Source organism: Lepidochelys kempii, chromosome 6 (assembly GCF_965140265.1).
Source record: "Lepidochelys kempii isolate rLepKem1 chromosome 6, rLepKem1.hap2, whole genome shotgun sequence".
Lineage (NCBI taxonomy): Eukaryota > Metazoa > Chordata > Testudines > Cheloniidae > Lepidochelys > Lepidochelys kempii.
In genome coordinates this window covers 95,206,643-95,233,528 of record NC_133261.1, presented here as the reverse complement: position 1 = coordinate 95,233,528, position 26,886 = coordinate 95,206,643, and the positions used below count along the sequence as shown (strand labels likewise).

At 41.4% G+C, this 26,886-nt stretch overlaps 1 protein-coding gene across 10 annotated transcripts in view; it reads right to left on the bottom strand.

Moving 5' to 3' along the window:
- Positions 1 to 740: 740 nt before the first annotated feature.
- Positions 741 to 26,886, bottom strand: part of NRXN3 (neurexin 3) — a 1,402,093-nt gene continuing 1,375,947 nt past the window's right edge. For 7 of the 10 annotated variants that reach the window (XM_073349326.1, XM_073349323.1, XM_073349320.1 and 4 more), the window contains one exon: positions 741 to 3,693. In XM_073349326.1, the coding sequence (XP_073205427.1) occupies positions 3,392 to 3,693 (302 nt within the window). In that variant the 3' untranslated portion in view covers positions 741 to 3,391. Of the gene's footprint in view, positions 4,318 to 18,445; positions 19,016 to 26,886 lie in introns of those variants that run through there. The other 3 variants (XM_073349317.1, XM_073349319.1, XM_073349322.1) reach the window with 3 other exon arrangements.

The window sequence follows — 26,886 nt, the reverse complement described above, 5'->3', positions numbered from 1 at the left end:
TTTCATATTCTCTGTGTATATATAAAGCCTGCTGCAGTTTCCACGATATGCATCTGAGGAAGTGAGCTGTAGCTCACGAAAGCTTATGCTCTAATAAATTGGTTAGTCTCTAAGGTGCCACAAGTCCTCCTTTTCTTTTTGCGAATACAGACTAACACGGCTGTTACTCTGAAACCTACATTCCTTGAGTTGCTACATCATCAGATAGTCAAAACAGGTTCTTATTTGACCTAGCTTCCAAAGGTCCTAGCCCTGCAGACACTTGAAACTAGACTAGACAAAGCATCAGAAAATCTGCTGTAGAGCAAAGGATTAAATAGTCTGACAGGTCTTAATCTGCTCTGATTTCTATGCATCAAATCCTAAGGTCCTTGCTCACTAATTACTCACCAAAACTGCCATGGGAGTAAAGGACTGAGTTAAAACGACATAATGACTCAGAGTTTGGCCCATAACTGTTAATTATTCTTTAAAACAATTTTTGTTCTAGCAGTTTGCCTTTCCTTGTGACTATGAATAATAATTAGGGGCCCGATCCTGTGCAGTCTGACTCTCCCACGTATCCCCACTGACTTCAGTTGGGCTACTTATTTGACTATGGGCTAGTTAGGTTGGCTGGACTGAGCCCCACAATACCTTCCGCACTATGCTATTTTGCTGTTACCATGCTCATCTCACCTACAGAACATTAGAGTGTCTCTTGAGTCTTTTGGAAATAAAAGGACAGCAACATCCAAGGCTTTGGGAAGAACATTTTATTGCTAAGCATATCCTTGAACAAAAATGCAAATAAGAAAAAAGAAAAGAAAGAAAGAAAGAAAGAAAGAAAGAAAGAAAGAAAGAAAGAAAGAAAGAAAGAAAGAAGGGGGGGAAAAAGCAGTAACGTCACAATAATTCAAATGAATAGCCTTAAGGTTCTGTGCATAAAACAACAGGGGTATGGTAGAAGCCCACATACAGAAATGCACATGTTCCCAAAAAACTGTTGAATAGAAACTTACACAAAAAAAGTAACAGAAAAGAAGGTGGGATTTTTTTTTCTTAAAAAAAATGGGGGGTGGGGGTTAAAAAAAAGAAAGAAAGAAAGCAAGAAATTTCACAAGACTCCAAGAACAGCAATCTTTTACAGACATTGAGAAATAATCAACTCCAGATAGGTTCGGCCACTTAAGTTGTCTACAATCGTGCTTTCATACCTTTTTAAAACTTGTCTTTTTTTTCTTTTTTAGTATTTAAAAAAAAATCAAAACAAAAAATAAACCACCCAAAAAACAACCTCACACACACACACACACACACACACACACACTGAAAAGCTGTTAAATGCAAAAGCCTCATCTCTAACATGAGAAGGCTGCTTTTTATTTTGTTCCCATGTGCGTGTGTGCGTTTGATGACACTTTTCTTCAAAGTCAAATATTCATGCGAATTATAAACACCAGCAAGAGTAGATTGCTAAATCTAAACAGCTGATTAGTTTTCATCTGTACACAGAGAAATTGTACATTTCTGATACTCCAGAGTCCTCAATTCATTTGTGTTTGTTTTTCTTTTTGCCTCTCTCCCCCTCTCTTTTGCTTTTTGCACATGACAGTCATGGCCATGAAACCACTTGGTTATTGTTCTGTACAGTAAGTTACTTCCTTTCACATAATTGGGGAAAAATAAAAACCAAAACAACCAAGATTAATTAAATCAACTAAAAACGCCAAGTTTAACCATAAAACATTATATACCTCAGGGTAATCTAGAAATTACACTAGCAAAAAAAGTAGTAAAATATGTAAACAAAATCTGAGAATTTTTTTTTATCCTTTTGACACAGCTAACTGTGACAAAGCTAAAACACACACTCTCTTCACATTTTTATGGTTTGCTTTTTGTTGATATTATTAAAATGTTTTTCTTCTAAAACAACATTCTCATTCCATGTAAACACCTTTTCCAGTCGTCCCATCGAACATATGGTGATAAATATATCTGTGTATATATATATATATAAATATTTATATATATAATACTATTATTAACTCCTTTTATTATTTTTTGTGTCACAGCAGCTTTATTAATTTCTTTTCTGTTATATAAAAGAGAGCGTAAAGGGAGAATAGGGCAAATGGAAAGACAGAGATAGTCAGAAATGTCAAGCTACAAAATTAAAATATTACATATGAAAAAATCTTCATGTCAAAAAAAACCCTATGAATTTTGCACTTGTTCGCAGCATGTGTTTGGCTTGTGTGATGTTTATGGTTCTTGTCAAAGGTTGAACTCCAGTATTGTCTTTCTGACCTCTTTATTCAACCACTTTATTATTAATTTTTTTGCATGCATTGCAATCAGTCACAGAACCAGAACCCAAAGAAAAGGCTCCCTTAGTTTAGCATTGTATATCTAGCTCAGAATAGTTGATCACTTTTGTTTTGCTTTCTCTCCCCCACCCCCTCTTTAGCCATAGTTTGGCTGTGCTAATGCATACTCAATGGTCTTGTCAAATAAAGCCAATGGCCTCAATCAAACCAGACTGTTCATGAGTTCAGTTGCAAATACTGGAGCCAAATCTAAGGGGACTAGTTTTCCATGAGAATCAGCTTCATCATCACCCATTACACACTTTCACTGTGCTATTAGCAAATAACTTACTGTAGACAATGGATTCTAGAGAACACACAACCAGATATGTAGAGTGAACACCATGGGTACCTTTTGAGTTCATATATGGCAATAGTCTCTTTATTTATTTGGTGGGTTCCTCCCCCAACTCCCCAGATTTCTTCTTGACTCATGTCCTGGTTCATTCTCTTCTCCCCACCCCCCTAAAACAGGCAAAGAAAACCAAACAAAACCAAACAAAAACCAACAAGCCCCAAAACCATTTATTCCCCACCCCCCCGCTCAGATCTCGAAAAATTATACGTATGCTGGACATGGCCAGATCAGTTTGTTTGATTTTTTTGTTTGTTTAAAATGTTTATGCATTTTTTCTTTTTCTTTCTTTCTTTTTTTTTAATAAGTAAACTGAAAAATGATCGATACAGTCAAAGATCACGAACATCATTAAGACTCACTTGGAGATATGAAACAAGTAAGCCGCGAATCTTCTACCTTTTGCGGAAAGTTCAGCGAAGAGGAGATGTGGAGACTTCCAAGTCCACCAGCATGGTAGAGCTGCGTGTGCCATCTCCAGAACACTAAGTGTGCTTTATAATACAGTAGGGCAGAGTTTGCTGACTCCAAGCGATGACTGAGACGTTAACAGTCACAGCTGAATTTTTTTCCCAATTTTTTTTCCCACAAACTGTAGCTCCCAATCTCGTTAGCTGTAACGGCTCTGATATTTCAGTTAAATCTCATTAAGTATGTATATATTTATATATAAATAAGTATATTTTTACACATAATACTCTTTGTCCTTGTTTTTCTGTTTCTTGTGGCCGCTCTTTGTGCTCTGCTGCTTCTCCTTCACGAGCGTGCCATTGCTCTGGGCTGAGTTGCTGATGTAGTTCCGCGTCTCATCCACCTGATAGGACCCCTCGTCCCTGTTCCTGTACTTGTACATGGCGTACAGGAGGATCAGGATGCAGAGGGCGGCAGCAGCCACAATACCGACGACCATCCCCGTTGTGCTGCTCGACTCGCGGACCACCTCTGAGGCCCCCGGAACCCGTCTGATTCCTGGCTCCGTGGGGTTTGCTGTGGGCACATTACGGAACATGGGGGAAGTTATTAGCGGGCTCTTCAGCTTTGTGCTGTCTAGCTCATAGGCAGTGGGCAACGGAAGCAAGACTATGTCAGGCTGGGGTTTGAGCTCACGGTTATTCATTTTGCCAGCAGGCAATTTGGGAACCATCCCAGTCGAGGACGAAGCTGTGGAGCGGATCAGCTCAGGGGACAAAGCCGTGGTAGTAGTCCTACCAGTTTCGGAGACTTTGTTAGGTCTAAAGTCCTTGGATTCCCACTTAGGTGCATGTGCTTTGTAGCCACCTTCGAAGACTGAAGTGGAAAGACTCTTATCTGTTACCAAGGAGAAGGTGGTGTAAAAATCTTCATCATCAGTAGGGGGTAGGTTAGAGTCAAAGGTTTCCCCTGAGCCATACCCAGATATCACCAAGCCATCATCATCACAACCATCGCTGCCTTGGTCCGACAAGCAAGGTAACCCCGCCTCAGAGGTCATGGACAGGGAATCTTTGGTGGTCTCAATAATGGTGAGGAGGGGGCGAAAGGTAGGGGGGAGTGTAATGAAAGGTGCACGAGTAGCAATAGGAGGGATATCTAAAGGGTCTTCTACAAGTAGAGGGATAACTAATTCACCTCCTGGGATTGAAAAGAAAAAACAGAAGATTAGTAAATATTCATGACACAGTGCATCATGTTCAATTCACTGAGCTCAAAGGTGGTGAAGGACTGTTATGAAGAAGTGTCATGGAGGCAGATTTCCTGCCCCTATCCACACCATCAACATACTTTTTCAGGGTTCTAGGAAGCTTTCTGCCCAACCCTGCTTTTGAGATAGGTGAATTGGCCATTCCAATTCCTCTCTATTTTAATCTCTCCTAGGTATGTTCAAGTGAGAGAATTTGAAATCCTAGGGACCAAAGGGTTTGGGGTCCGGAAGATACTCTCAAGTGACTGCAGAATTCAAACTTGGCATGGTTCCATTTTCTTACGTCTTTTAGTATATGGGGAAAAGAATACTTAATTGTGGAATTACTCCAAACCTCCATACAGTACTGGTCTCTTGGGTTGGATTTTGCTGCTGAAGCATGCTGATTTTACCAGTTTTTCCTCTGATCTTTCTTGTCACTGGTATTTCTTCTCTGCCATTTGAGTTCCACAGCAACTTCCAAACAATTCCCAGTTCAACCTTTTCTTCTTGTTTGTCCGTCCTGTTTTTTAAATTGTGTGAGTGAATGAAGTGCACATGAAAGGTAGGGATGGACTGTTGTGGTTGGAACTAGATGTGGTGCAAGAGGGCACAGAGAGCTCCTCAATGCATGGTTGTCTTTTTGATCTTCAATACCCTCTGCTACTCTAGCCCTCTCCCTGCCCCTTCTCAGCTCTGCTAATGCACCCTGCTATTGATCCGCAATACTCCTTGTTTCAGTGCTGTGCTTTAAGGGACACTGACAATCCTGGTTGATTGTGCCAAACTGTGTTGTGGTTTAATGAAATGGATAAATAAGAAATAGGATGACCTAAATCAGGATTTGAGCCCAGGCCACGAAAGTGAGGAGTAATCTCCATCCTGCACTTTCTGGTATTTCTTTCTGTGCTGCTGGTTGTGATGAATGTTACTTTTTCTCTAGTGTGGCAGACAGCTTTCTGTGAAGCAGGTACTAAATGAGAAAATCTCATAATCTGCTGTCTGGGAGTGCTTGTGCTGTGAACAACCAGCAGCCATTCCTCACTTTCTCCATACCCAAGCTCATTATCTCTGTGAATAAGAGACCCAAGGTCATTTCAGAACCTGGGTATCTCAGCACCACTGTGGTGCTTGCAAGCAATGAGGCCTCCTAAGATTTTTTGTTTGATCAGGGTAGAGGCTTGAGTCACACTTTCACTGTAATGTGACTCTATTTTCAGGCTCAGGAGGCTATCAGTCCACTTGTCTTTTATGTGGGTATGGAAGCATAATGGATTACTCGCATGTATGGTCAGGTCACACAGTCTTGTGCTTAAGTTTAGCGTTCTATCTTTTTTTTTAACTGAGTCATGTTGCCTTTGCATGTAAATTTTGCTTTTAGTTATAATTTTGTTAGGCATTTAAGCTAATTGGGCTGTATCCTGAGATCCTAAGGTAAACCATCTTTTGAGTAATCATTTACATCAGTGTAAAGTGAGTGCCTACTTGTGTAAAATGTTACCACTAGTGTAAGTGGAGAATTCTGAGGATTTAGTATTATTTTACTCACATTTTGCACAAGTATATATGGCTACAAAAAGTGCAAGGCAATAGAGAATCAGACTGAGTAAAAAACTCTGGCTTTGACTTAATTCATTAGTGTTAATTAATTGTCTTTCACCCAAGTGACTGTTGAATGGTGTTAGGATCAAAAATTCTGCTATCTGCTATCTGCACTGTGATGCTCTATTGTATTTTCTGCATTTGTTTCACACTGAATTTCCATTGGCAGTTCCACTGCCAATGGTAGCTCTACAAAACATATGTCACCATATGCTACTGATCAGAGAATATGATTTTGTCCTAAATCTTGTTTGATGGGTGCTTGCAGGTTTACCATCAATTCAATCCAAATTTACTTGGGCAGCAGTCATTTTTAACCACCAATTGGAGTGTACAAATGTAGTTTCAGTGCCTTTAAAATGTACCGCCTTCAGTATTTCAAATCGGATAGCAACAGTGGCATATGGTTATTCGCATCCTTCAGTAGAGGTAAAATGCTGGTACCACTGAAGTCAATCGAAACCTTAATGTTTACTTAAGTGGCACTAGAAATTAGCCCCAAATAAGAATTCATTATTTTACTTAGCCTCTTAATATACTCGTGGAGCAAAGCTCGTTCTAATGTATGAAATGAAAATGGCAATTTGGAGATGTCATTTCATTTTCTGAGCTTCCAGGTAATGTTCCTGCCACCTCTGTTACTGAACAAAGAAGGGAAAAATTGAATATTATGTGTCTAAAATAATCCCACAGGATTTCTTCAAATTGTATCTGTTCAGTACAAACATGGGAAAGGCAAAGAGCATCATTACGCTGCAGTTTGCCAAACGACTACATTGCATTTTGTGAACCTGTGATTCCGGTCTGCTCCTTGTGAAATAATATCAGGCACTTGTCCTGTTCCTGTTTATGCTACTGTTTCAGAAGTTTGTTTTCTGTCCATTGTTAGTGTGGGGCATGGATAATCCATATTATCACATGGTCTCAAAACAAACTTGAACGAGGGCCTTCAGGAAAAGATCATCTATCAGAATAAGTTCCATGGACTAGATAAGAGTGAATAAAATAATGGAATTTTCAGCCAAATATGAATTGAGCTGTCTGTTGAGTGGGGAATTGAAGTCCCTGAAAGTCATCTGAGGTCTGTTGAGTGGCTGATAGTGATTTTGAGATCAATTCATCCACCATTATAAAATAGCATTCATCTGCAATTTTAGTGCACCATCTGTGACATACAACTGGAGTCTGAAGTTTGGCAGTTTTTAATTGCCCATCTAAAGCCTCTGAAGTGCCTCTGTTATTAAAAGCTACTATGCTTACAAATGGCTTCTGTTAATCTGCCACCCAATGGGGCAATATTTTGGGCAGCTTTCCTCCCAGAAGGAAATACTTTAGTCCATTTTACAATCAACTCTTTGGACTTGACCTCAAGGAGATGGAAATATTTAGTTTTTAAAACCAGAAGACAAAGCTTTCATTAGCAGAACAACCACTTGCATTAAAAAGCAATTCATTTTTCTAGGATTTATTTTTTACTTGCAGTTAATGATCAAATAGGTCATTATAAAATGGTTGTGTTTTTCATGAAACATCAAGAAGAGTCTAACAGAGCTATTAGGATTAATGGGGTTCCACATCTGTAACTGAATTGTCTCTTTGTGTACAAAAGTAGGTCAGAAAGAAGACAGTGAGCCAAATTCAGAGGTGAGTCTGAGTCTTAGCATGTATCTGAGAGGTAGTATAACTTATATGCTTGCACAGCTGAGACAATTTAGGCTTTCTTGGAATCACTTAATCTCACCTCTGAATTTGGCCCAGTGTGTCTGGTGAGTCGTATCATGGGTGCAAGCTACACCCAAAAAATAAAGATACAGTTAAGGGTCCTTCTCCTGGGGTTCATGGTTTTTAGAGGAATCATCTCCCTACCAAGGAATAAATACATTGGTCAAAGTTGCTAAGATATTGTGGCTCTTGGAATTCATGGTTTGGTTTGGTTTTTGGATTGGTGGGCGGAATGTTCTTTCATTCGCACTAAAATCGGCTAGTGTCTCATACAGGAAATCCCAACAATAACGCAGTGAGGAAGGAGTATTTAGGTTTGTTACTTGATGGTATGCACATGTTGCTGCTTCCTGTGAATGTATAACTGCATCCGATGAAGTGAGCTGTAGCTCACGAAAGCTCATGCTCAAATAAATTGGTTAGTCTCTAAGGTGCCACAAGTACTCCTTTTCTTTTTGCGAATACAGACTAACACGGCTGTTACTCTGAAATCTGACATTTAACCTAGAAATCTCTGCCTACATCTAAGAGTTGAAACATTCTCACACAGTGGCTTTGTGGTGCAGACCCTGAAGGTTCAGGCCTTTCCCTATATAATTAGTGCCCATTTTATTGTCCAAAGTATGTATAGCACCAAAAGAGATACAAGAGGTACAGATTTCAGATAACTGTAGGGGGATGCAGTCATCTGACTCCCATTAAATAAATGGTCAGGATTAAAGTCTGTTAATTACTTGTTTGAAAAATAATCTGATGTTGCAAAGGGCTACATTAGTGCTAAATATTTGGGGGCCAATTCTTGAAGTCCCTCATGATTTGGTCCATTGTTACTGAATTGTGCAGCTAATGCTTAGAAAATGTACAGTGAAATTCCCGCTTAAAAGATATCCACTACTCTCTGTTTGATTGAGATTCAACTGCAGAGACATGGGATGTTGGTTCCTGGCTGCTATTGCTTTGTTTGGAAAGCAAGCGTCAGTTAGTGGTACTGGCGGATGAGCTGTGGATTCAGAACCTGTTTACAGAATTCAAAGCATCCCAAGAAGACACCAGGGCCTTTTTTGTTTGCAGTCCTGCCCATTCCCCTTGTCCCCTCTCCCCAGCGGATGGATGCTCCCTGAAGAAAGCTGTGAAATTGAAATGGCTTGTGTTGACAGCAGAGTGCTGAAAGATGAAATAAAAGGAATAGATAAAATGGCTTCCTCTTCTGTGGTAGGGATGCAAAATAAGTGACAAGTGCCAATAGCAGTGCCAAGAGGATTGAGGTCTGCGTGGTGTGAAGCCCCAACCCAACAAAACACTAATATCCAAGTGCTTCCTTTGGATTTCTTCTTTCTTGGGAAAGAACAGTGTGTATTCCTTAAAGTTAGCATTTTAAATCTGGATCTTATACTTTTTTGAGAGGGTTGTGCTTTCCTTTAAACTAGTGAGACGACTGGGGATATAAAAGGTCTACGTTAGCCTTGAAGGCTGCCCTGCTTTTTCCTTTATGAGTGCTTTATAGATATATAATTCATACCTCTGGGGCTGATCTACAGTAAGGGCTCTCTGTCACTGGAAAAGATGGAGTGTAAAAAATTTAATAGAAGCCTTCTGAACTGTGAGGATGTTGTGGGTCAATCATGAATGTAGAGGGCACCAAGCAAAAAAAAAAAAAGAAAAGTTGGCAGCCTCCAATTCTCATCTTTCTGGCCAAGACTGTTTCACTGCAGTCTCAAGCATCAAAGAGAGGCAGCACAAAAAGCACACACGAACAGAAACATGAAAGGTTCAACTTCCAACTCTCATGATGAATATAAAGGGACACAACACTGTCTCTTCCAGATGTGGCTGAAAATCTTTAAGGTGCCAGCCGAAAAGCCCAATACAGCACATTCACATCCTCAGGTATTGAAATTCCACATCTAAAGTCTCTCATTTACATGTTATTGTTGCACTGAAACTCAACTCCATTTTCAGACTGAAACATCCTGCTATGGAAAATAATCCCTTCCCTACTCCCCTACCCCATATATGCAAGTTGGGTGCCAAGAAATTCTAATTAAGTCACTGAGTTTTTCAACACTTCTTGAGGTTTGGTCTCCTGTGAGTTCTTTGAGGGTGATGAGGGAAAATATTCAGACCACAGTTCTTGAGTCACAGGAAATCTGATGCTAATATGAAATGAGCATTTTTAATATTCTCTCACCTCTTTCCAACCTCATTTAATTGAAACTGACTGTCAGTAACACAAGGGCAGGCCTCACTTCCCCAGTGGGAGTGCCTCAGCCTTCTGCCTCAAATATCCTGACTCCCCCCTTCCTTCCAAAGCACCAATTGTTTCCAAAGTGACTAGACAAAACCCTAGTTTTGGTGCCAGATTTGGTTTAACTGAATTGCTTTGAAACATGTGAGACCCCCCACAAGAGCCTGTCTACAGGAATCTCTAACAAAATCCACTTTCCTAGTGGCAAACCGCAAAAGCTAAATTAAGAGCTCAATCTTGATCACATTGAGGTCAATGTCAAAACTCCCTCTGGTTTCCAAGTTGGTTCCTAAGGTTTATTTCTACTTAGACAGACACCGTCAGTTACACCAAGGCCGGAGTTTTGATCCCTAGGGATAAGAGATCTACTTTGGAGGAAAGAAGAACTGACTTCACCTTTCCTGGGGGTGTACGAATTGGATGCGATGGTTCTCAATTTAGTTTGAAGTTTAATGTTTGGAGAGAATTTTGTGTCTGTAAATTGTTGGTCACCTCAGCAAATACCAGTTTCAACGTGGCCTGGAGTGGGGCAATACCCCAGAAAAATTAACGTATTGGTTTTTACGATGTAATCGCGGCCAGGAGGCAGTGGCAATCTCAGGAGAGAGCTGCTTCTCATGTTTCCAGCCTAAGTGTTAGATTGAAAATGTTTATCTAAGCAGTCAGACTTTGAACTGCTTCTCTGAACCAAACAGAAGCTTAATCAAACTCTTTTGAGTTTCTCCCATCACTGTTTTAAATCCACTTGATTCACCAACAATAATGACAACTTGCTAATCAACATAATTACCGGTTTCATTTACAGCATCAATTCTTCCGGGAAGCTGTCAGTAGAACCTGAGTTATCGGCTATATATTGAGTAGCACACTACCATGCTGGCCCTTTAAAAGTCCACCTGTCCTAAAGGAAGGACATCTTTTTTTGTTTTTACCAGGAACTCAGTGTTATCCAGTGGAATTCATGCTGCAGAGAAGGAAGTCCCCAAGAGACAGGGGAAATTTTAAAAGTCCGGGACATTCAAATGTTGGGATAAGAGGAGAACAAGCAAATGCTACAATTGCTGGAAGCGTTAGCAGTCATGATGCTAGGGCCATTTTGGTTGATGGGTTTGCACTGTAACAGTACACTTGAGAGTATCTTTTTGACTGTGGCAGAAGCAAGAAGACTGACAATCAAGGAAATTAGCAGGAAGCATATGCTTCTGTAGGAAAAGGGGGAACTGGAGATCAGAGCAAATAGGGACTCTATTGCCAAATGGGGACCAGTGTCTTAAAGAAACTTCCTTTGTTTTCTCCCGGATATAATCTACGCACAAGGCTACAGCAAGTTTACATCTGAGTGAAAACTCTTGGCATTACCGCTGATTCTTTCTGTGGGAGGCAAAAGGAACTGGGGCGAGAACTGACAGAGAATGGGAGTGAATTACCCTGGGCTCCTTCACCCCCTCCTATGAAGAGTAGTACAATCATGTAATAGGCAATATAGAGAGAGCATGTAACATAACAGCAAATACCAAAACAAACATATCCAAAAATTAAATAAAGGAATTTAAGGTTTTTTTTCCTCAAAACCAAACCATACACTAGAAAATAAAAATTCCACAACAAAGTTAAGCTCATCAAAAGAAAAGAAAACAACAACAACAAGAACAACAGGTCATTCGCTTTACCAGAAAAAGAAAGAGAAAACCCAAGAAAACCAAAAAAAAAAAAAAAGAATATAGGAAATCAAAAATGTTGTTTCTTTTTTTAAAAAAGTACTCAAAAATAGATAAAATTAGTCAGAAGAAAGCATACCACATTGATTTCATATAGTCAACTTACATCAACAAATTGCCCGCATGTTTTTTGGCATGAAAGAAAAATTTACAAAAGAAAGTTGTGTAAGAATGCTCTTGGACAAGTAGAATTGCCACATTCTTGTATCTTGCTTTTTTTTGTTTTGTTGTCGTTCTTAAAAACTTTTTTTAGCGAAATATTTATTATTTCTTTTTTAAATATAATTATTTTACGACAAAGGGTGATACAGGGAGGCAACAACACATACATCCACACCACATAACATGAAAAGAAAAAAATCTTGCACCTTAACAAATTTGAATTTATTTCTCTGTTGTTTTGGGTTATAAATTATATGTTTGTTTGCTTTGTGTAAAATGTTTCACATACTACAATTGAAAAAAAATGTAGGCTTTAGAATTTGCTTTGATTATTTATGTATCTACAGATCTAATGCTTTTTGAGAATCAAGGTTTTTTTGTCTTTTGGTCAATTCAATATATATTTTTTAAAACATTTTCTTTTCTTTTTTCCTAGAATTTTTGTGTGTGTGTTTTAAGGAATGGATGACGGCACATAAAATTTTAACAATGCGAAAGAAAGGGTTGGGGAGGGGACTTATGGGAAGAAAAAAGATGCCTAGGGTGGATGGATTGGGAGTGTAAAATCTATGAGTGTACTACACAGGAGATGAAGATGATGGGAGTGAATGTGTAAGTCAGTTGCCATGTCCATGTAAGGGCGGTACGGAGTGATCTAGCAGCATTAGAGCTTCTGGCTGTAAGGAAGGGATGGGCAATATACAAAAACAAATGAGCATATTCATGCCCATCAACAAAAAGAAAGAACAGAACTCTAACATTGACAATCTCACAAACCCTAAGCTGCAACTTCTTCAACATGCAAGTTACAAAAAATTATTAATAATAATTAGTTTCATTAAAGATTCTCAAATTATAAAAACAGTTAAAGCTTTTTTTCCTTCTAAAAATAGCAGTAAAAATACATAAACTAATAATAGTAATAATAATAATTAATAGAGATTAAAAACAAAAAAACTAGTTTTATGCACTGGAATTAGAACAACTTCAACTGCAGCTATGCACAGCCTCATGTTCACCAGGAAGTTGACATCAATGTTCTAAGGAATTGGAGACATTATGTGCTTCAGTGAATGAAGCCATTTATTTTAAATGCCCAGGTGCTTTGGTATCCCCTCCCCCTGAATTGGATAGTTTTAAATTCAGATTCTTTACAGCTGTGGTCTGGAAAGTATGGATGTAGGATTCTGCAGGTGAAGTAGTTCCTTGTTTAAAGAGGGAAGTAAGGGGGAAAATTGCAGAAAACAATTAATAACTTTTGTTTTTTGTTGTCATTAGATTGGAACAACCCAAATCTAAGATAGAAATCCAACCATTGAAAAGAAATACATCAAAATATAAATATATAGAGATACACTAAAAAAACCAAAACCAAAACCAAAAAGCACTTTATTCCCCAGCAAGAAGGGAGAAAAGAACAACTGTGGTTTTTTAAATTTTATTTTTAAAGAAAAAAATATTCCACACACTTTCAAAGATGAACAAACCAGATGCACACATTGAAAAGGAACAGACAAAGCAGTCTAGGGACACTTTCATCATTTGGATATTTTTTGCTTATGGATTGCATTCCCTCCATTTTAAATTTTCTTTTAATTTTTGGCCAAAAAACTCCCCACCCACCAATGTACTGCTTTTTTTTCATTACTTTTTTTAAAATAAACACAAGGGAAAAAAGGACGTGCAGTCTGGATGTACGTCATAAATAGACATAGGAAAAGAAAGAAGAAATTGGCTGAGATTGACAAATGGGTTATATAATAGCTTCATTTTACTGTAGGATGTTAATAATAATAATAATAATGCATGCTTAAAGTAAGTTGCATTTAGGGAAAGTAGAAAAACAGAACAGCAAGCTAGGACTTGGGAGGGAGGGGAAAGGAAGTTAGCAAAGAAGACGACTCAAGGAACAAGGTGGTATATCATTTCATGTCTGTCCAGTAAGGGCAAAGTACATTCCAAAGGATTCTGTGCAGGTTATGGGAACAGATTAGAAGGGCTATGGGGTGGGGGGATGGAGGGAAATTGCAAGAGGTGCTAGGAAATACATTCCACACTCATTATAATATTGCCTGTAGGGATCGAACACACAAATATGCTCAAATAAATTGGTTAGTCTCTAAGGTGCCACTAGTACTCCTTTTCTTTTTACAAAATGACAGTCTTTTCTCAAGGCCCAGTTCTCCAACCCAGACTCATGATGGGCAGCATATGTGCAACTAATCTTTTTGGGATTGTTCATGTGAGTAAGTACTAATCATCTTGAGTAAGGGTGCAGAATTCATTTCCTCAAACACTTCCTACTTAAAATAATGATTACTGCCAGGGAGCCTGAACAGGCAAATGCTAACAGTAATGCTGATTAACCTGTTTTTCAAAACAGTCAGCAATTATTCACACAGAGTCAAAGGGCCTACTTCCAAGTGGGGATTCACAATCTGGCCCAATGGAGATACTCATTGCAGTAAGCATTAGTCTGGTAGTAAGTGTTTGTAGGACTGGATCTGTGATTAGTCTCACTGAAGATAGTGGACAATTCACAATAGTAAACAATACAACTGGTAGTAAGTATTTGAACCTTCAGGCCATAAAGCCTTATATAGGCAAAACTCTCATTGAAATTAATGGGTAAGGACTGCAGGATTGGACCCTTTGTATTTTATAAAGCGGTTTTACTGGTAACAAAGTTTATTAATAATCAGTCCTATTGGGCTTTACTAGACCTGGAAGCTGAGGAACAGTGGTAGTCTTATATACAAAGTATGATACAGAGAGCATCCAGATGAGGGCTATGTTAACAAGAGGGACAATAGTATTTTCAGAGCCACTCAGAGAACAAAGCTAATTTTGTGAACATGAGATAAAAATAAATAATATATAGAGAGACACTGAATCCTCCAACTTTATACTTGGATGTGCTATTGAAAAAGTGTCCCAAGCTGGTAAAGACGGGAGGATGGGAGTTGCATGAGAAAAGCCCGACTTCCACTGAAGGGCGAAAGGCATGAGACTACCCTGGCCACTACCATGTGCAGGAATGCCCTCTGCCTCTACTGGAAGACTGCGCTGGAACTATATACTGGGGACTGTGTTAAGAAGGGGGAGAGGTTCAACCAAAGACTGGGAAACCTGGCTAGGTGAACCTCAGGGACAATGCATATAGGCACACATGGCTCCTGGGGCTGAACCCATTTGACTGATCCATGTGGAATGATTTTTTGGGTTCATGTGTGAATGAGAAAGGGTTGGTTGGCAACAAAGAACAGTGGCAGCAGTGAGGGCACTGCAAGCCCCAGTGGGGTTATTTTTGGGGGGCAAACTTTCAAAACGACTGTCCCTGGGCACCATTCCCTACCAGGATTCTTAGCCTCTGGTTTAACAGGGTTAATCAGTATACAGGAAATTTCACAACGAGGCATTTAAGCTTTGAAGTTTAATCATTCCTTGTTGTGACTTGCAGCTGGATTCTAAGAGTAGTGAAATACCTATATTCAATACACTGGAACACTGGAATTCACTGGGTTGGGATTTTTCTCTGAGAGGGTTTCCCATCCATTGCCAAGAAATTAGCTTGAATTTGTCAGCACTTAAGACACTACAGTGGTGCAGCTGTGCCGCTGTAGCACTTCGGTGCAGACACTACCTACACCAATGGGAGGGATTCTACCGTCGGCAGTACCCCAAGAGGCAGCAGCTAGGTCAACAGAAGGAATTGTTCCGTCGTCTAGCGCTGTCTACATGGCAACTATGGCACTCAGCGGTGTGGATTTTTCATACCCCCGAGAGCCATAGCTACACCAATGTTAATTCCTAGAGTAGACCAGGCCTCAGGGATGTTTTTTTTTAATTGGCATACAGCAGCACTATCTGAGGTAATCAAGCCCAAATGCAGTGGGTTGAGTAGAGGGGTTTACCACAGCTCCAAAGCCCATAACAACCCAGATTTACATATTCTAGAACAAACTGATGCATGCCCCACACTTCATAACTGGTTTACTGATTTTTGTAACGCATCCCTATACATATCACGTACAGTCCACGAGCTACAAAATTTGCTAGAAAGCAAAGCTGCAAACTCATCACACATTACTCTTCTTACTGTTTCTTTATCTACTAACTACATGTTATTTACAAGGCCACTTGTGAGTTCATGCTTTGCCCATTGGTAACCTCTGTTTCCTTACTTCTGTTTTCTTTTATTATGCAGGCCCAAATAGACTCTAATGTGTGGGGAGCCCAATTTCCAAACTTGAAGCTTGACATTGGCACCTCAGTCAGTACTTAGGACCCTGATTTAAGTGTCTAACTCAAGGGCTAGGGATATGAAAAAGATGTTTAGTGGCCAGATGATCAAAAGAGCTCAGAACCCACAACTATAGCCAGATTCCCCCCTGCCCCTAGTTCACTTCCCATTTAGAGACCTAAATAAACGGCCAGACTGTGAAAAGAAAATCTGGACATAAGAATCACAGTAAGAGATGCTGAGTGCTGAGCAGTTTTGTAAACCTGTTCCATATTCAGGTGCCGAAATGGGTGCTGAGCACATTAGAAAATCTGCCTCTCAGCTCTTTTAAAAAATCCAGCCCTAACCACCTAAACACAGATTTAAGTACCTAATATAGGTCCCCCAGTTTGCAAACTGGGTTGAAAATATTTCCACATATATCTGTAAACTAAATATTTTGCTGCACTCATGATTTTTTTTAGGGCAGAGGCTACCATGCTGCAACTGTCCCTCTGAAACACAAGCAAAGGTTGTAAAAAGGAAAATAAATAATAAATATTTTGCAGCATGCTGTCACTTTTATTTTCAGCTATTTAAGCGAGGTTGAAGGGCTGGGACTAAAGGGCTCAGAATCTTAAGCGGCTAAACACTACTGGTTGAAGAACAGAAAATTTAAGTTTATAACAGTTGGCCAAAATTTTCTGAATTTTGATTTTTTTAAATGACATACTCAAAATTCTTTTTTTTTTTTTAAAACGATGAATTTTTTGCAAACACTTTCCTCCTTTTTGGAGCAGCTCTGGTTATATCAATTATACTAGCTATTTTCAGGAGTTTTCTAGTTTTGCATTTCTTTTAATTACATTTTAAAAAGTTGTAGGTAAGTGTAATGTTCATATTAGTGTGAGATCAACAGAGCTGGATTGAACTAGGTATACTGTACAGCACCTGCCTTCAAATGTCTCCAAGATAGCATGGTCAATACACCTCTCCCCGGTTCGATAGTATTCCTATATGGTACTCCCCGTCAGCTCTGCCATAAAGCCATAATCCTGACCTACAACAATCTATGCTATTTCAGTCCTGGATCATGCACAATCTCTTCTAGACCTGTAGTGTTCTCAGTTATTTCAGTCCTTGACTTGCACCAAACTGACAATTTACCTCATCCCCAACATGCGATACCCCATGCTATTTCAATCCTTCGCTCTCCCATGTAGCTCTGCTCATGATAGGGTTACCATATGTCCGTTTTTTCCCAGACATGTCCGGCTTTTTGGTTCTTAAATCACCGTCCGGGAGGAATTTTTAAATATCTAAAAATGTCTGGAATTTTGCCATTATAATTTTTCCCCAAAGAAGAGTTGATCATTCAAGAAAGAGAGTGAATGTTGATCATTCGAGAAAGAAAGTGAATGTTGATCACTTGAGAGAGTGCCTGCTTTTCCCCCCTAGCTCGCAGCACTTGCACAGCTGGGAGGGAAGGGGGAGGAGGGAGAACATGGAGTGCTTAGGGGAGGAGGCAGGGCAAAGGCCGGGATTTGGGGAAGGGGTCCAATGGGGCACGGAGGGGGCGGAGTTGGGGCAGGGACTTTGGGGAAGGGGTTGGAATGGGGGAGAGGAAGAGGTGGAGTTGGGGCCAGGATGGGGGGGAGCAAATACCCCTCCCCCATGGAGTGTCCTCTTTTTTGAATGCTCAAATATAGTAACCCTACTCATGTATCTCAACACTAACCAGTACCATCCCCTGCTATTCCAGCCCAAACCTAGGGTGACCAGATAGCAAGCATGAAAAATTGGGACAGTGGGTAGGAGTTAATAGGCGTCTATATAAGACAAAGCCCTGAATTTCAGGACTGTCCCTATAAAATCAGGACATCTGGTCACCCTATCTAGGCCTCCAATTCTCATTGTTGATGCACTTCTGAGCTGCAGTATTCCCTGAGCTCTGTCCTGGTCCTCTCCTTAGTAGAGATTTCCACTCCTGGGCCTTTTTTCTTTCTGATTTTCACATGCACTAATAGTAGGGAAAGGATGAGTCCTGTATATTCAATTTCCTGTTCTATTGTAACCTAATTAGAATGAGAGCCAAGATCTTTAGTGTTAAAAGGAAAAGCACATTTCCCTATTGCACAACCCAGGCCCCCTAACTGCTTTTTTGCATACTTATATAATCCTACTTTAGTTATCAGACAATGCTTTTTAGGCTCATTTAGAGGCATATTTCCATACTGAGGCAGGACTGAGATGATAGTGACAAAAGCTCTTAAGCGGCTGGTTCTGTTGAACAATCAGTTAAAAGAGACAAATGGAGAGATTCCAGTGAACTGAGTGATGCACATAGCCCTGTAAGTAGCTTAGCTATAAAATGGAGAAAAATACACCCTTATCTATGCATCTGTTTTCAGCTTCAAGTGATGTCTGCAGCAATTTTTCTCCAGTTAGTGCTTATGTGGCAAGAATCCACATTAATGAGAAGCAAGAAAAATATGTTAGGGGCTTATGTGCTGTGCAAAGGGGGTGCCTTCTCCCTCCATTTATGCCCTAACCTGGCAGAAACACAGAGATAACACACAGACAGCGACTCCACCTAAAGATGGCCAGTGCACAGGCCAGCAGAGCTGGCTCCTTCTTATGTTCCCCAGACCCCCCAAGAGGAACTGTGGAGGAGTCAGCTAGAATTCTTCCTGGGGGGTCCAGCTGTGGCTTGGCCCCTCTGAAGTCCTCCAGTGTGGACTGAGGCAAAAAAGCCATCCTCTGTCCCTATATGACTGAAGGGAAAAAGAAGAAAACAGAGCAATGACAGTTCCAGAGTGGTGAAGTCCCTGTGGAGCGATTAGGATTAGGGAGATTCTGGTAGGGATCAAGGAAAATTGGCATCACTATAGCGTACTTCCTGCAGGCAGGAGCTGACAGGAAAAACTCCTCTTTACAGTGTAGCTTTAACTCTTTCCACACAGCCAGTCCAATGACTCCTGAGGAAGAATTATACTATTAATGGCTAGCGTGTAGGCAGAGTGAAAGTAATTTAACGGACTTACCGGTACGCAGAGTGGCTGGGGTCCCTGGCAAGGTGTGGGGAGGGGGGGGGTGCAGCTCTGGGCCCCCAGATGGGGTAGGGCCTTGGGTGGAAGGGGCAGGGCCTTGGGCAGAAGGGGGCAGGGCTGGGGCCAGACTCCCCCAACCAGCCCTTCAGCACTGCCTGGCCTGCATCGCCCGGGGCTCTGGCAGCAATTTGAAGGGCGCGGTAACGGGTAACGGCAGCTGGGAGCCCACGGCCCTTTAAATCGCTGTCTGAGCCCTGGGGCAACTGCCCCTTTTGCTCCCCCCATCAGCAGCCCTGCTGGTACGGTCGGCTGTGTAGTGGTGGCTACTATCTTACCAGTATGCCAGACTAGACCGGCTTACTTTCACCTCTGCTTGTAGGGCAGCAGCAGTAAAACACGTTGTTTTCTCTTGTAAAATACTGCTCCTGTGATTTTTAGTATGTTGCTCAAAGCCAAATTGTTTTTCTCTGAGAAAGAGAGGCCTGCTTTAGTGGTTTTAGCACAACACATAGGAACACAGGAATTTCTGTACAGGTTAAGACCCCAGCTCTATTTAGTCCAGTACCTTTCTCCAATAGCTGACACCACCATATACTTCAGAGTAAGCTGCACAAACCTCACACTAAAAGTCCAGAATTCCTGATTTCTTATCTTAGCTCTGAGATTGACTCAATCTGTGACCTCACACAAGTCCCTTTGTCTCTTTATACTGCATTTTTTTTATATATGCAACTATACCCCAACCCCCCCCCGCCCCCCGCAAAAAAAAAGTGTCCCAATTTTTCACACTTGCTATCTGGTCACCCTACAGAGACATCAGGGAGATGTGTGTGTGATGACCAGTCTGGCCTTCTTGTCAGAGACATAAAGGCCAGTTACTGGCTACAGAGATATGTAGGGAAAGAAGCCCACATGAGACATCACTGAAGTTGTCCCATGTACAGTACTAGCTGCTTAGTGGGGCAACCATACACTCCTTCCAATAAATGGTACTTCAAAAAAACTCTCACATGTTCATCTAGAGCTCTCAGTATCTGCCACTAGAGAATCCAAAGAGTTAACCATTACCATGGCTTTCAGAGGTAAAGCAGTTTCCCCTTCTTTGCCTTGTTATCTTTTTATACTCCTTTGAACCAAAGGAGAATCTCTGGAGGTCTAGTCAGCAATTCCAGAACTGATCAGACATCCAGCTGTGGCTGGCTTAAAAGTCTTCTTAACATGTATCTCTGCCCAGCCTGCACTCTCTGCCAAGTAGAGACACTGATGTGTTTGTTAACGGCCAAATCTTTCATATGCAGTCGGGCAAGCTTAAAGGCTTTTAGGTAAAGCTAAAAGTTAGGTAAAGTTATTCAACCCTTGTGCTCAGAGCTGAAGGTAAGCACCTGGAAAAGATTTGTTCTGAATCATCAGGTACTGGTCACTGGTGAAGACAGGAGAAAATACTCGGAAGCCAGATCCTTCTTCTGTCAAAGTCAACGGCAAAGCTTCTTCCATTCACCTCAACGGGAGCAGGATCGGATTCTAGGTATATCTCTAGGATAACCCCATAAAGCAAATGTTATCTCCATATGTATGGTATTCTAAAATATGCAAGAGGTTTTGCTTCTCTGCAAATGGGATGCTGCCAAGACAGCCCACTGTCCCCAAATATGCTTCTCATTTTTTTGAGATACAATCAAATAAGAACATAAGAACAGCCATACTGGGACAGCCCAATGGTCCAGCTATATCAGTATCCTATCTTCTGTAAGTGGCCAGTGCCAGGTGCTTCAGAGGGAATGAACAGAGCAGGGCAATTATCGAGTGATCTATCGCCTGTCAGTCAGTCCCAGCTGACCGCAGTTGGAGATTTAGGCACACCCAGAGCATAATGTTGTATCCCAGACCATCCTGGCTAATAGCCATTGATGGACCTATCCTCCAGGAATTTATCTAATTCTTTTTTTGGACTCAGCTACACTTTTGGACTTCACAACATTCCCTGGCAAACGAGTTTCACAGATTGACTGTGCATTTTGCTAACAAGTACTTCATTATGTTTAGAGCCCTGCAAATCCGCAGGTATCTGCTTTATATCCATGGACCATTTTTGCAGATAGCAGCTAGGAGGCGGATACAAATTTTGGGTATCCGTGCAGGGCTCAGGAGCTGTAGCACAGACTCACCAGAGCAGGTGGAGGGACCCAGGCACCCCACAGCTGCCAGTGTGGTTCTCCCTGACACAGCTGGGGGAGGGGCTGTCGGAGCCGCAGCCTGGTCAAGACAAGAGCCGGGCAGGCAGCTGTGGGGAGCCGTGGTGGACCCTCCACCTGCCATGGGTGGGGAGGCCAAACAGCCCCTGGCCCGTGTCCCTGCTCCCCAGGCCTGTGCCGCAGTTCCTCACAGCTGCCTCACCTCCCCCCCGGGGCTCTTACTGTGGCCCGGCTGAGGCTACAAGACACACATGCCCCCTGCTGGAGCCAGGTCGGGGAGAGCCATGCGGAGTCGCGGACCCTCTACCTGCCTTCGGCTGGGTGGGGAGCCTGGGGAGGCAGGGACACAGCCGGGGGCTGCTATGAGCCCCTCCCCCCTGCACCGTGGGCAGGTGGAGGATCCGCCGAGGGTCCCTACTGCTGGCTGGGCACCACGCTGGCCTGGCCAGAGGGGGAGAAGGAGAGGGGGATGGGGATGGGGAGGGGTCCGCCCCTGTGAAAAGTGGATGGGCAAGGACCCTCTCCTCCCGCCTGCCACTCCAGTGTCACTGCTGCACATTTAGAGCCCTGCAAATCCATGGATATCTGCAGATAGTTTTTGCGGATCATGGATCCGATGAGGATAAACATTTCTGTATTTGCGCAGGGCTCTAGTTATGTTTGTTTAAACCTACTGCCTATTAATTTCATGGGGTGACCCTTGATCCTTATGTTACGTGAAAGGGTAAATAACACTTCTTTATTTTCCCCACGTCATTGATAATTTTATAGACCTTTATCATATCTCACCCTTCTTTTCATCTCTTTTCTAAGATGTGACAGGTCCCATCTTTTTAATCTCTTCTTATATATAAGTTATTCCATATCCCTAATCATTTTTGTTGCCCTCTTTTGTATTTTTTCCAATTCAAATAAATCTTTTTTGAGCTAAGGTGACCAGAACTACATGCAGTATTTATGGTATGGACGTACAGTGGCATTATGATATCTATCCCTTTCCTAATGGTTCCTAAAAATCTGTTAGCTTTTTTGACTGCCACTGCACATTGAGCAGATGTTTTCAGAGAACTCTCCATTATGACTCCAAGTTCTCTTTCTTGAGTGGGAACAGCTGATTTAGCCCCCACCCACATCATTTTGAATGTATAGTTGGGATTATGTTTTCCAATGTGCATTTGCACTTACATTTCATCTGCCATTTTATTGCCTAGCTACCTTGTTTTGTGAGATCCCTTTGTAACTCTTCGTAATCTGTTTTGGACTTAACTATCTGGAGTAATTTTATATCATCTGAAAATTTGCCACCTCATTGTTTACTCCCTTTTCCAGATCAGTTATAAATATGTTGAACGGCACTGACCCCAGTACAGATCCTTGCAGGACCCCACTATTTATCTCACTCTACTGCAAAAACTGACCATTTATTCCTACCCCTTGTTTCCTATCTTTTAACCAGTTACCGATCCATGAGAGAACCTTCCTGCTTATCCCAGGACAGCTTTGTGTGCATAAGAGCCTTTGGTGTGGGACTTTGTGGAAGGCTTTTGGAGAGTCTAAATAGACTCCAGCTGCAGCTGCTTGTCCTATTTATTTGCCTCTAAACTACAGATCATGCAGAGATTAGCAGATTCACACAAGCAGCTGAGTCCTGGGCTGTTTCAAAAGCAAAACAGGAGATATGAGGCATTAACTTCCCAGCACATTCCCCCAGGCCATATCTTGACACTTGCACCATTATTCACAGACTGCAAAGAGACAATGAGCCAAGCAGGCTAGAGTGGCAGCAAAGCTATAGTTTCGTGGCATCAGGGTATAGTTATGAATCTGAAGTGAATCACAGAAACCAGACATGGAAGAGACCTACTTCTCATCTTCTCCAACCAGCCCTTACCCCAGCTGCAGGGCTGTTCCTTCTAATAACTTTTTCCAAATTTTTATTCAGTCCTATTCCGGGCTTTTCTGATGTGAGTTACCAGTGACATGCCTAGATTTTTAAATACTATTGTATTTGATGGCTGAATGTGCAGAATTTACTGAGTACAAAATAATATGCCAATAACATTGTGGTCAAATATGATTTTGGAACAATCAAGTGGCACTTAATTAATAAGTAATTAAATCCCTTCTTAATGCCCTATTTGAAACACTTAGGACATGTCTACACTGCACTAAAAGTCCCATGGCACAGGGTCTGAAAGCCCAGACTCTAGCCTGACCCCAAATGAAAATCATAGAAGGCCCTATGACATACTTCCACAGTAAGCCCCAAAAATAGCCCTTTAAAATCCCTTATGGTCTGCAGAAAAAATAATCTTTTTTAACAGGAACTCAATGTTATGCAATGGAACTCATGTTGCAGGGGAGGTGGAATTTTAAAGGGGCAGAACTGTATTTGCAAACATTAACCACGCTAAGTTCACTTTGATGCTCTCCTATTGGTCCCAGTTAAGGTGAAACTTCCAATTAGGCCATTTAATTTATCGGTCCCAACTGGAGCAAGATTATAGTATATTCTCAAGGGTTTTGTCCAGTTGTCAGGAACTCAGGGGATGGGACTTCTACCATTTCTTTGGGGGACACTATTTCAAAACATAAGAGACCTCATTGTTAAAAAGTTTATTTTATATTCACCCTTAACTTTATTTTGGTTAATTTCATTCCATTACCCCTAGTTCTGTTCCTTCACATACAATCCTAAATAATTCCTCCTCTCTACATTCAGACATTTGTACTTTCTAACATTCTGGGAGACACAAATCAGTGTTGGATAGAGCCAGCCTTCACACAAGGAACTTTTATCTTGAAAAAAAAAAAAGTTTGCCATATTCAGTTGAGTAAATGATGAACATGTCAGCCCAGTTCCTACTGGTTAAGCCTCTAGAAGGAATCCAAAATCCAGAGCACCTGACTTTACATGCACCTCTGTTGAAGCTGTACATGCTCTTCTAGCTTCAGCAAAACACACTGGTAACAATATCACTGGAAAGAACAACTTAACCAATGCAGCTTTTAAAGGAGCTACTCATCAAGCTCGGGAATGTTGGAGAGATCTGTTCTGCAAACTATAGACAAAAAATAGGCAATCAAATGAATGGGGGTTAGTTGGGCTGCACCCAGATGATGAACAGTTCCAGTCACAAGGCATAGCATAACTGCCCTGGAAAGGAATCCACGCCAAACATCTCAATAATGGGAGAAAGTGTTGAATTTCATAATCCATTAGAGAGGGTGAGTGCCAGCCCTGGGCAAACTGCACAGAACACATGGTGTACAAGTTGGAAAGAAGCTTCACCCTGTGGGCTCTTATTAAAGTGAAGGTTTCATGTTTCAGTACCTTCAAATCTCGCCTCCTTTCTGTTATAAATCAAGGACATTGGAGTGGCCATGACAAAATGACATGGATCTGCATGCTCAGCACCAGCCACACCAGGGTACAGACTGGTTAGAGAGTATGGCTGACACTCTTATGTATTAAAAACTCTGTCGGAAGGCATGACCAGGCTCTTTGGGATGATGGGGGAAAGGGAGGGCCTGCAATGCCAGGCCTCATGGGCTGAAGAGTGTTAAATGAGGAGATCCTCAGAGCTCCAAATGGAGAGCTAAACCACGCTGCCCAGGCAGGGAGAGAGATGAAGACTTGAGAGTTGGGAAGGTGAGCTTGATCTGAGAAGTCAGTAACGATTTCTTTCCTTTCTCTAGAGCCTGATTTTGGTCTCTCTTGTCACTTCCCGACACGTAGAAATCAGGTACTAACTGGGTAGGTTTTAGAATCACTAGTTAGAGCAGCTTCATCCCCACTGCTCCCTCCCCTACCTAAAGCAAGCAGGAATTATCATTTTAAAAGTTTTTCCTCACTGCTTCCCTGCAGAGAGGACTTTAAAAAAATTAAAAAGCAATTCACTGCAAACCTCAAAACACCATGACACTTTGCTTGTATAAAATATTCCAGGGCAATTAGGTTGTAAGACCCTAGGAGCAGGGACTGTTTTTTTGTTCTGTGTTTGTACAGCACCTAGCACAATGGGGTCCTAGTCTATGATGAGGGCCCCTAGGTACTACGGTAATACAAATAGTAAATAATATTTTGGAGGGCATTTCCAAATTACTGACTATGTCTATTAAGATGAAAGGCAATTAACATATTGGGCTAGGTTCTGCTTTCGCTTACCAAGGTATAAAAACTAGTATACTTGAGCCATGCATCCAGCTTCTCCTTTCACAAGTAACTCATGCCAGAGTGTAGGGTTCTGAGTGCCTACCACCACTACCTTCCCACAGCCAAATAGCTAGTAGCCAAATGTTTACTGCTGCATGCTACGTGTGTACCCATAAAACCCATGCATTTGTGAGCACCAGGTAGGTAATCTTCTACCAACTAAATGCCTATTTGCATATGCAATAATGTAATTTTGTATGTAAATATGAAGCTTCAGGAGCACAAAGGCTCCTCTTATATCCTATCGGTGCACCAGCTGTATTCAGCTCAAATTTGTCCCCAAGGTCAACAGCTCCATTACACTGTTATAAATCCAGAGAAACTCAGTTGTGATTCAGAGTAACATTTTTATCGAGCTAGGTACTTATATGGCCCTCATTACCATAGTATCTGAACATCTCACAGTCTTTAATGTATTTATCCCTGTGAGGTAGGGAAATACAAGTATTCCCATTTTAGATGGGGAACTGAGGCACAGAGAGGCTAAATGACATGGTCAAGGACACACAGGAAGTCTATGGCAGAGCTAGGGCTTAAACTTGGGTCTTGAAAGTCCTAGGCTAGTGCCCAAAGCACTAGATGATCCTCCCTCCTAAATGTTATCCTTGATGGCCATAAGTGTTTTGATGGTTTTGTCTTACTGTGGATTTAACTTGGAGCATATTATTCAAAAGAGGAAAAAGGGCAAACAAAAATTTAGTCTCCATATTGGGCGAAAATCCTGATGGTGAGAGATGTTCAACTGTGGAATTGTCTCCCAAGGTGAGTAGTAGAAGCCCTGCTCTTGAGACATTGAGGGTATGTCTACACTGCAATTAAAAACCTGTGGCTGCCCTGTACACCTCGGGCCAAGTGGCCGTTTAATTGTAGTGCAGACATTTGGGCTCCAAGTCTCTAGGACCCTGCAATTGGAAGGGGCCCAGAGCTCAGGGTGCAACCCTAGCCTGAGTGTCCACAATGCAATCAACAGCCCCTTAGCCAAAGCCCTGCAAGCCTGAGTCAGCTGGCACGGCCCATTCAGGGGTGTTTATTTGCAGTGTATACATACCCTGAGAGCTAGGCTGGACAAGAATATAGGGTAGGGAACAGTCTTGCAGTGGCCCCTGAGATGAGGAGGTTGGACTAGATAGGACTGAAGAGGTCTTTTTATCTGTAATTTCTATGATGCTATGAAAAGTAAAAATGTAGAGTTGGGGGTAAAGCCCTCACTCTCTCGCAGAGACCAAAATGGGTTGAAATATTTCCCACAAGTTAATGTACCCATATCCTGATATCCATGGTGCAATACTGTGAACAAAACCCCTGAAGGGGTTAGATCAGTTTACCCATCAGTAAAATGAAGATAGATACTTATGCATGTTTGTAAGGTGCTTGGCTATCTATAGATGAAA